The 11438-nt window shown below is 34.8% G+C and overlaps 1 protein-coding gene across 2 annotated transcripts in view; it reads left to right on the top strand.

Moving 5' to 3' along the window:
* The window catches only part of Adcy8 (adenylyl cyclase 78C), a 21704-nt gene extending 10266 nt beyond the window's left edge, over positions 1–11438 (top strand). For both annotated transcript variants that reach the window (XM_018514700.1, XM_018514701.1), the window contains 14 exons: positions 288–486; positions 1565–1723; positions 2826–3055; positions 3316–3452; positions 3685–4006; positions 4136–4342; positions 4567–4664; positions 5119–5643; positions 5782–6135; positions 6883–7120; positions 7189–7315; positions 7982–8088; positions 9461–9724; positions 10067–11438. In XM_018514700.1, the coding sequence (XP_018370202.1) occupies positions 288–486; positions 1565–1723; positions 2826–3055; positions 3316–3452; positions 3685–4006; positions 4136–4342; positions 4567–4664; positions 5119–5643; positions 5782–6135; positions 6883–7120; positions 7189–7315; positions 7982–8088; positions 9461–9724; positions 10067–10285 (3186 nt within the window). In that variant the 3' untranslated portion in view covers positions 10286–11438. The remainder of the gene's footprint in view (positions 1–287; positions 487–1564; positions 1724–2825; positions 3056–3315; positions 3453–3684; positions 4007–4135; positions 4343–4566; positions 4665–5118; positions 5644–5781; positions 6136–6882; positions 7121–7188; positions 7316–7981; positions 8089–9460; positions 9725–10066) is intronic.

Raw genomic sequence — 11438 nt, 5'->3', positions numbered from 1 at the left:
TCATAAACTGCGTAACATATTTTAAAATGTTGAAATTTTACTATACTCTTTAGTAAAATTAATAAAATATATTACATATCTTATTATGACACATATTAGTAAATCAAACTCATATACAATTCTTTGAAATACTATGTTGTCCCACTATTATCAAGATTTTCAGGCTAAATTCTAAGAGAAAATTCTCTCCGTGAAGAGACTTGCTTAGAAACAAAAAAAATGATGAAAATTTGTTCCTTAGTGTTATTTTAACTTAATTATTTCAAATGATCTCGACTTTCTTCCAGCTGCGAGACGCCGCGTGTATCATCCGCATGCTGACGACAAACGTGCTGCTGTACCTGGCCGTGAATCTGGCTGGTATGTATACCAAGTACTTGACGGACCGGGGACAACGGCAGGCTTTCTTGGAGACCCATCGTTCCACAGAAACGCGACAACGCACGCAGAACGAGAACAATCGGCAAGAAAAGCTGTTGCTTTCAGGTAAAAAGCAATTTCGGGCTATTCTACTTTTTCTCTTCTATACTTCTAAAATATTACAGTAAAAATTATATCCATTTAATAATTTTAACATTCCGAAACATCTTGGACGTGAAATAAAAATGCTTAAGTTATGTTCCTGATGAAGTAAGTGTGATTTCTTCTTTCTTTGCTTGAAGTAGCTGAAATAGAATAATTGCGAAGCTCAAGACGCGAGAGTTGATTTTTACACCGACGTTTGTACCTCGTGCCTTGAGCCAAAGCTGAAAAAAAAAACGAGATTAGAGTATCCTCGGCGACCATCCCTTTAGTGAAACTAGAGGGAATCTTTGAGAGAACATTTCTCGCAGCTTTCGAGGAGAAAAGACGGCGCGAAGCCGTCGCGTCGCCGCGGGGTTGTAACTAGGCTGGGTATTTATGTGCATATTTATCGTAAATCGTAACACGCTGTGGGTAACTCGCCACCGCTCGTCCGTGTAACTTGCTCGGCCGAGTGTCAAAAAGGGTCACTAGACACTCTCTCGGCCGATTGCGCTGGTTGGACGCACGTTTTTCCAATAGCCTTTTGCGTGTTACGTCGCCGATCCCACCCGATATATCGATCCGCCGTACTTCGTAGCGGCCGCTATTAAAATATATCCCGTCGTCGGGGTACGTTACGCTGGATTACATAAATATCATCTCTGACCCACTATCATAATGCTCTCGTAACGCCATAGGATTGTTTGTTTTCAATAAATTGATGCCGGAATAACGTCGGCTTAGTTACTCAAAATCGTAAGCCAGCAAGATCGCGAAGCTTCCCAATAGTTGAACTTCAGTAGCGGAAATGGATGACTGAGTCTTGTTTTTCAGATTCAACTTTGTGTGGATGTGCTTCTTTTTAACATTCAGGAGAACTAATTAGAAAGCTACTTAAAGAAGAATGTTTATGACAAATGACTGTCTCGTTAAAGAGAAATCTCTATTCTGACTCGGTCAAAGATTTCGCAGAATCTCGAGCACTTACATTTTTATATTTTACCATCGCATTGATACACGTGTGTTATGAAAAGATAATCAATAATTAATCCCGTTCAAGTGTTACCCGACTTTGTCGCCAAGGAAATGATCCGCGACATCGCCCGCGAGACGGCACGAGGTGGGACGATATCGTTCACGCCGAATCAGTTTCACCGGATATACATCCACCGTTACGAGAACGTCAGTATCCTATTCGCTGACATCAAAGGATTCACGGGTACGCTACGCTCGATTAAGAGCCTCGACGTACAAGAAAGAATTTCACTTAATTTAATGTATACAGGAGGTAGATAAAATAAATGTATAAACATCTAAAAAAACTATTTAGTTTTCTACTTTTTGTTTTATTAACAAGAGATTGGCCCATCATTTGCTTTTAATACACATTCTATACTCTTGTTGGAATAGTCGCTTAATATTAATGGAACGTTGTACTATTCTTTTAGTAGAGCATCTTTTAATTGTTTATATATATGTATATATGATATTGAAGGAAGAATTTTCTTCTCACTTTATTTTCTTTTTCAAAATTGTCTTCTGTTTTCCAAAACTCCGACATCTTTCCTGGTCAATGTAATCGTCTGATTTAAATCATTTGTAATTTTGAACAGCAGAGTGAGAAACAGATTTCCTCTTGCAATATCTTTTAAACAATTAGAAGAAGTTTTACTAAAAGAATAATATAATATGTTGCACTGTTGCTACATTATTGAAGCATGTATACTATTCCAAGAATAGAATCTTTATTAAAGACAAATGGTAGGCCACCCTACTGAAAAAAATCATGTCACAACGTTACATGATGAAATCATGTAATTAAAACATGTAAGTCACGTAACGGATTATTCCAAATTAGTATGTGATTTTTTAAAATCATATAATTTGGAAAATCACATGATATTAAAAATAATTTCACTCATTATGTGATTTTATAGTTATCGAATTTTAAAGAATGATAGAAATAGAAGAAAAAAGAACATATCATCATGTGATTTTTTAAATTACGTAATTTTAAAAAATTACGTACTGATTTTGAACAATTCATTACGTGATTTACATGTTTTAATTACATGATTTTATCATGCATGTAATACGTGATTTTTTTCAGTAGGGCAACTTCTTATTTACAAACCGAATAGATGATATATTTCTCAGGTATTTATACGTTATTCTGTCTATCCCATATGTAATATATACAAATATTTATATATTAAATAAAATATAACATTTAAATTAATTAACTATATGTAAAATATAAATTATGTAAGTACAAAGCTGTATAATACGTCTGATGACGATTCACAATAATTTGTTTGAAGCTCTGGCGAGTCAGTGCAGCGCTCAAGAGCTGGTGAAGGTCTTGAACGACCTCTTCGCCCGTTTCGACAAACTCTCGGCAGAGAATCACTGCCTGCGCATAAAGCTCCTTGGCGACTGTTATTACTGCATTTCTGGCCTGCCGATCGCCAGAAGCGATCACGCTCACTGCTGCGTCGAGATGGGCCTGCACATGATAAAGGCCATACGAGATGTTAGGTTCACCACGAAGGTACTGATATTTCTCCTGTATAAACTTTTTTCAGACAAAAGAACCTGAAGCATCTTTGAAACTGATGTACTTTTTGTTGAACGAATTTGTAATGTTTACGCTGCATATCACAAGTCTTAATTTTATTTTGTAACTTTCTCAAATCAAGTAAAAATATCTAAAGTAAAAATGAAGTATTTCTAATCTAATATTTAATAAAAATAAAGTTCGTATTTTAAAAGTATTTAATTTGAAACTTCCTTCATCTTCCTCTGGCGCAGGTGGATTTAAACATGAGGATAGGAATTCATAGCGGATCGGTACTATGCGGGGTGTTGGGTTTGCGAAAATGGCAGTTCGATGTGTGGTCATACGACGTGACGCTTGCAAACCATCTCGAAAGTGGAGGAATACCGGGGTATAAAAAAGAAATTTATAATACAGAGTATATCACGTATTATAAAAGTAAATGATTAATAACGCTTATATTAACTGTTAATCTACACTCAGATTCTTACAATTACCTATTAGTTATCTTTAAAAAGATACATACACTTACAATTTTTTAGGGCATTTAAATTGCTTAGATTTGCTTCATCTCATTTGGTCTACAAAATATACAAGCGAAACAAGGGATTTTCTTGTTACAGGAGAGTACATATTTCCGCCGACACGCTCAAGTGCTTGAACGACGTTTATGAGGTGGAACCCGGCTATGGTTGTGAGCGGGACAATTATTTAAAGGACAGAAACGTTGAGACGTATCTCATCAAGCAGTTGGAGCCCCTGAAATCCAGACGAAGGCAGTCATCGAAGCCGAAAGTCTGGACGGAGGAAGAGCTGGCCGCGAACAAGAATAAGAAGAGCTTCAAAGTGAATCCACATGCAACCGTGAACAGTAACGCTCCTGCGCCGGGTTCCTTGGATGACGATATCGGGGTTGATTGGACGCCTGAAATTCCGTTCGAGAATGTAAGCGTTAAAATTATACTAATTATTTAATTAATAATAAATTAGATGTATTATTAATTGAATTAATAGTAATGCAACAAATGCGATTAGTGACAAACGTTGTTTATTTTATTTGTCTTATAATTGTAGCTAAACACGGCTACATCGGTGAGCAACTTGGAGTCCGAGTACTTAGAAGAAGAGAATGGCCAACCAGCCAAACCGAGCAACAAAGCAGCCTCGACGACAGCCGTTGAGAAGAAGGGTGCTATCGAAACTGCCAGTAACAAACGTATGAGATCAGCAAACATAAACACGTGGACTTTGCGCTATAACGACGAGAGTTTGGAATCCAAGGTGACAATTCCATTGATGCATTATTGTTTATTATCTTATTGTTAATTCTACAAGCTTGTCTGATTTAATAAAACAATTAATACATATACATCAAAAATTTTGAAAAATTATGTTAAAAAATTAAAAAAATTTTCCACCAGGGTACATAAATTTGAATTTTTCATTAAAAGGTGAATTGTGGAATATTTGTATATTAATTAATTATATCGTACTTTGCTCTTCAGTTCGACCAACTGCGAGAGGACATGTTCAAGTCCAATATGATATGCTGCTTCGTCATATGGCTCTTTATTGCCGTTTGTCAGGCCATAATCTTGTCTGAGTGAGTAGCAAACCAAAAATTAATTAATTAACTGCCAACTTCCTCGCTTTAGAAATACAAATTTTGCTACGAATAAAATATGATTTCTTGGAAATAAATAATTCCTTCTTTATTATCTAACTTCTAATAAAATATTCAACTTAAGATTCTTATTTTATATTTATATCTCTTTAAATATTAAAATTCCTATTTACTGTATAAAAAATTTTTGCAAAGTATATTTGAATAGAAATATTTTTTAATTAAACAACATGTAGTTGATAGAATATACATAAAATACACCGAAAATTATCTTGTTTAAGAGAGAAATTAAATCTTATTTATTTTCATATATATACATATTACTAATTCGACAGTTCATCACAGCTTATATGTAATTAATATACATATAATATCTATAATGCCGCGTACGATGATATATTAATAATTTTATTCAATTTCATTAATACCATAGTTGCATGATTCTCCTGATCTCGTTGCTGGTGACCACGGTGATCTTGGTGGCGTCGTCAATCCTAGTGATGGCGGAAGAATTCAAGGGCATGCCGACGTACCTACAGCACACATCATCCATGCTGGTGCACAACAAAAAGCACCGCACCATCTTCATCTGCGGCGTCATCACCTTGATGACGTTAACGTCCATCATCGGCGTGCTGACCTGTCCCATCACGGTACGTCCTTACCAGGAAGTGATGGTGCTCGAACAACAGCAGATACCGACGACAATCGCGGTAGCACCACTTCCAATGCAGGAGAAGTTAACGGCGACCACCGAGAGGTCAGGCCTGGACCACTTTGTCCTTACGTTTCTAGAGGCCGCTCTAAGTGATGAGTCCACCGAGGGAGGAAAAACCGTTCCCTCGACGGAGAACAACACTCTGGAAACGGGCTCCAGTAATATTGAGCTGAAGCTGACTCGGGTGGTGAACGACAGAGAGCCAGGAAAAAGCAGGAGAGAATTTTTTAGATTCTACAGGTGTGTATTGTGGATATTACATGAAAAAAAGACAATGCTGATCATATTTACTTGCAAACGTCCGTTGAGGTATTATTTTATAAATTATGATAAGTGAAATTATTGATTATGACTTCCTGACAAATGATATTATCGCAGGTACGAGCAGCATTACGGGAAACCAGAAATCGGAAGCCGGCATTATAGACGAGTCGCACACAAACGCGACATCGAAGTAGGTTCCCAAAGAAAGATCCTCTCCGTAGTTGAAGAGGAGAATCAAGCCCGCCCAAAACGATTGGCTCTGATGAGTCCTGATGAGCTTGAGGAGACAGACTGCATCCGGCCGGAGTATATGGTGTTCACATGGATCTTGTGCCTGATCGCGCTTGCTTCAGCCTTGAAGCTGTATTACCTGGTGAAAACTGCGCTAGCCGCAGCAATAGTTCTGGTGTACGCGGTATTGATCCTTGTCGTGTGCAAGGACATGTTCACCGAGAGAGAAAGAAACGCGTAAGTCACTCAGACCAATATATGTATAATAAATTTCGAAAACATTTTTTTATATAATTTTTCAGAATTTTTATGTTGATTTTAGAATATTTCAAAATTTCTGTGTAATTTTATAACTTTTTAGAAAATTTCTTAAATTTTTTATACGAATAGAATACTTTTCAGAAGTGCTAAGAAATTTTATATTTTTTAAGAATTTGTCTATATGCAAAATATTCTAAGATTTCTCATTCTATAATTTCTGAAAAAAATTATAAAATCTGAAAAAATTTAAGGTATTTTTTTTTTAAATCTTGATAAATTAAAAATATAATAAATTCTTAAGGTTCCTGCTTACTCACTGCAGCTATCTTGGATTGTGATGTCAGAAGTGAAAAAAAAACAATAAGGAAAATTTTTGTTAAGTGTTTTCTCACTTCTGTTCATTAATTTGATGATTCATGATGAGTTGTCAGGAGCCTTAAAAAATATTATAGAAATATAAGAACTAGTTTTTTACTAGAGAAATATTGGAGATAATTACAACTTTCACGTTTCAAATGCTCCTCAGCCTTAAGTATGTAATGAAACATTTAATTTTTTGCAAGAAAATGTATAATAGCTCTATTAATAGCAAATGAAAGCAAATTTTTATATCGTAAAGGCCTGGAAATATGTGATGAAGCAGAAGTGTAAAATTAATTGTTAATTAATATTGATCGGAATGTACAACATTCATCCTTCGTCTGCTTTTAATCTGTCTTCCAGATCGGCGATATCTTTACCAGCTCAAATGTTGACCTTTCTGACAGTCTTCCTCGTGATGGTGACGTACCATGGCAGATTAGTGGAGGTGACGTCGCGCCTGGACTTCCTATGGAAGCAGCAGGCTGAACGAGAGTTGAACGACATGATTGAGTCGCGACATAACAATATGCAGCTTCTGAAGAATATTCTGCCAGACCACGTGGCACATCACTTCCTCACGGCGGATCGCGCGCCGGAAGTAGGGCCCAATCTTATTTATTTAACAGGCAAATACGCTGTGTTACTAATATCTCCTCGTCAACGCAGGAACTCTACTCGCAATCGCGGGACAAGGTCGGCGTGATGTTCGCCAGTGTGCCAAACTTCACGGAATTTTATTCAGAAGACGTAAACAAGGGAATGGAGTGCATTCGTCTCCTTAATGAGATTATCGGTACAGCAATTGTTGTTAAATTAATTGTTTATGATATTAACAATAAGATCAATGTATAAGGGATAGACAAAATAATATGAATACTTAGCAAATACACTATTCATTTTACTATTTGTTTCATTAATAAGAGAGATCTATAATTTGTTTTTGATACACATTTCGGTCTTGTTGGAATAATCATTCAATGTTTGAATAGTTTATACCAATCAAACAATTTGGAACATCTTTCTATTTCTTAATAAGTGATATATAAATGCTATATAAATGATAATGGGGAGGAATTTTTTTTTCTCATTTTATTTTCTAAAATTACCTTCTGTTCTCCAAAACTTCAATTCGGTCTTTCTTGGTCAATGCAATCACCTGATTTAAATATCATTTGTAATTTTGAAGAACAGAGTGAAATTACCTCCTTCAATATCTTTGAAGTAATTAGATGTTCTTTTAGAAGAATGATATAACATTGCGTTGTAACAGTTGATACACTATACTTTATGTACGTCTAACTCTTCTAACAAGACTGATTTCTATATGAAAGACAAATGCGCCGTACCTTCTTATTGATAAATCAAGGTAGTATATTTCTATTCATATTATTTTATCTATCTCTTGTATATACTTTTCGAATTTGTTCTTCATATTTTCATAAATGTTTCGATTCGCAAGCTGATTTCGACGAGTTACTGGACGAGACACCTTTTCACTGCATCGAGAAGATAAAGACGGTCGGAGCCACCTATATGGCCGCGTCGGGTCTGAATCCCAGCCAAACCGTAATAATAATATAAAATATAATACAATGCAATATTTAATATACACTTTAGTGTGATATAAGAGGATGTTATAAAATCACCAAATTTCTTTTTGCTAAAAATTCCTCAGTTTAAGACTTTTCTCAAGTTTGAGCTGATTGATACTCGAATTTCAGTTTGGCGTTTAATTATAAAGATATATAACACAAAAAGAAAATTAAAAAACTGTCCAAAAAATCTTAAAATTGAAAATATTTTTAATACTTATGATAAAATTTTCGATACTGAAGATATGTCCTGTATATCTTCAAAAATTCCTAATCTTGAAATATTTATTTTAATATACAGGGTGTCCCAAAATAATCGCCAAATATTTCATGGGCAGCTAGAGCGGACTAAACTGAGTCGAAAAGTATTCAATCATTTTGCAATTTTTGCAATAAAGTTAACAAGATATTAATTACTAAAAATTGCCGAAAATTGGTCTTCAATAATTTTTTACTCAATACTATCAACTTTAAAGAAAAACTGCAAGAGACAAAAATTATTTATTTTCTTCTCATAGAGCTCTAAAAAATTTTTTAGAATTTTCAGAATTTTTTATCAACTTTTTAGTATTTTTTTTTACTGCATTTTCTTATTTTTAACATGAGAAAATACGGTATTAAAAAATTCTAAAAAAAATTCTTACAGTTATGAGAAGAAAATAAACAATTTTTGTTTCTTGCAGTTTTTCTGTAAAATTGATAGTATTTGAGTAAAAAATTATTGAAGACCAATTTTTGGCAATTTTTAGTAATTAACATTTTGTTAACTATTGCGAACATTGCAAATTGGTAGAGGACTTTCCGACTCAATTTAGTCCGCTCTACCTGCCCATGAAATATTTGGCGATTATTTTGAGACACTGTATATATTAAGGTTCCTGCCTATTGACTACAACCATCTTGAATCGTGATGTTAGAAAATTTTTATAAACTGTATAAAAATATATTTTTTAAGTAACACATTTGCAATAGAATAACTTCATAAAGTATAATAAAAATTTCTCTTATGTTCCGGCAATCAATAAAATAACCATACATATGAAACTGAATTATATCTAAGAAAAAGAATCAAGTTATGTGACAGCTGTCGAATTCAAGTAAATATAATTTTATTTCGAAATAAAAGGAAAATTTTTGATATATTTTACATTGTACTTTATCAAATTCAAATATTGTTTTTCTTGAAAAATATTGCTGTTTTAATATATATTCTTAACATATTTTTGCAAGAATTTTTATTATCTATGTCTTTACATCTGACATCATGAATCTGTGATGAGTGATTAGGACCCTTATAAGGCTTAATGCGCATAAAATAATATACAAAAATCAAATTCGAATGGCAGGATAACAGCGGCGACGACATGGAGCACTTGTGTAGACTGGTGGACTACGCGGTGGCCATGCGTCATCGTCTCGAGGATGTGAACGTTCACTCGTTCAACAATTTCGATCTGCGAGTAGGCATCAGCTGTGGACCTCTCGTAGGTGGTGTGATTGGGGCACGAAAGCCAGTCTTCGATATATGGGGCAACACCGTAAATGAAGCTTCCAGGATGGATTCCACCGGTGTGATGGGCAAGATACAAGTTCCGCACGACATTGCCAGGGTAATAATAATAATAGCCACAATAGTGATTTTTAAAAAAGCAATCTTATGTTTTTCATATACAAATTGTTCCTTTGTGGAAAAATACTATTAGATTAATGAAAAATCTATTGAAATGAATAGTACACAATATTTGATTCGAATGGTTTTCCAATTATTTCTAATAAGTTTTTTTTTCTTAATTTTTGCATATTATTTGGAAGCTAAATACAGGACGACTAAAATTGTCATGCAATCTATGTTTATGTTATTTCTTTTTCAACTCCATATATATTTTATTCTCTAAAATAATGAGAGAAAATTTATCATATCGCACTAATTTATCTTCATCATATATGAATAGTTTCTAGAATCGAGGGGTTATCAGACGCAGAAGCGCGGACTAATCGAGGTGAAGGGGAAGGGCACGATGGAGACGTATTTTGTATTGGGCAAAGCCACTCTACAACAGGAGGGTACTCCCAGACACAGGAGCACCTGCCGCAGCCTCGCTGCAGTGGTCTATGGTGTGGTCCAGGCGCGTCGCAAGCAAATCAGAAAGCAGGCAATGCGAAGAACGTAGATCGAGAATCTTCAAGAATAAGTCTCCGTGTATTACTTTGCCGACGCTGCCAGATTGGTGCGGAAAGTCTCAACAATTGGAAACAAAGTTGCGCATTTACATTTCTGATCATCAAGGTAGTCTATGTAGCACATGTGTTTCATCTAGAAAGAATTATATTTCAATTCTCTTTTAAAAAATAAAACATACAATATATACTAATAGTGTAAAATAACAAATCAATATTGATAGAAAAAGCGATAAACCTTTACACCAATCTGACGGATAAGCGCGACAAGTATTTGAGCAGACATTCAGGTCTTGGAAAGGAGTTCTGTCCAATTTCATTTCCGTGTCATCTTGCCACAAAATATTGAATGTATATAGCACTTATAATAAATAATCGATCTTATACAAACATGAGTTACGCCCTTTTTTAAATGGAACTTTAATCACAACTTTTCGCTTTTTACAGCAAAATGATTCTAACACTCGGCTACTTCGAAATGATAAGAAGAATTAATAACACCACTGTGAATATAACGAAGAAGCTGACGATTGTTAATTTTATCACAGAACAGCATCATAATATGCTCACTGTAAAAGGCATTATTATTACACTAATATAATTATTAATTATAGTCGGTGACAGGTGGAAATGCACAACGTCTCTGGCTCTGTGTAACCTCGTATATTACACATTATTACGGTAAACACAATATTTATAATCGTAATAATAATCCATGATAATAATGGCAATAATGATAATCATAATAAGGCTAGCTACAGGGTGGCCGCCGCCGCGCGATTCCGACGAGCCACCGCACCTTCCCGCACCGATTCGATCGGCCGGTTCTGTACACGACTTTTACAACATACTCGAATAATTAATCTAATTTTACATATTAATCATTAGACAATTCATTACAATTATGAACCTAGTCAGAAGAACGTCACGACACGTAGGAAGGACCGCGCGCCTCCCTTTCCCTCAGATCACGCATCTGCTTCGCTTACCGTTAACCGATTATCATCAGCAAAATTTCGCATTCTCTGAAGAATTTCAAAGATAAAAAAAGTCAATTACATGTCGCTTATAGAAAAATTTAGACAGATAATTGGATATTGTTATATTAAAAAGACAAAGTCTTGTCTATACTTGATTAATTCAAGA

This window comes from Trachymyrmex cornetzi, unplaced genomic scaffold, assembly GCF_001594075.2.
Source record: "Trachymyrmex cornetzi isolate Tcor2-1 unplaced genomic scaffold, Tcor1.1 scaffold557, whole genome shotgun sequence".
NCBI lineage: Eukaryota > Metazoa > Arthropoda > Insecta > Hymenoptera > Formicidae > Trachymyrmex > Trachymyrmex cornetzi.
This window is presented reverse-complemented; position numbering and strand designations above follow the sequence as displayed.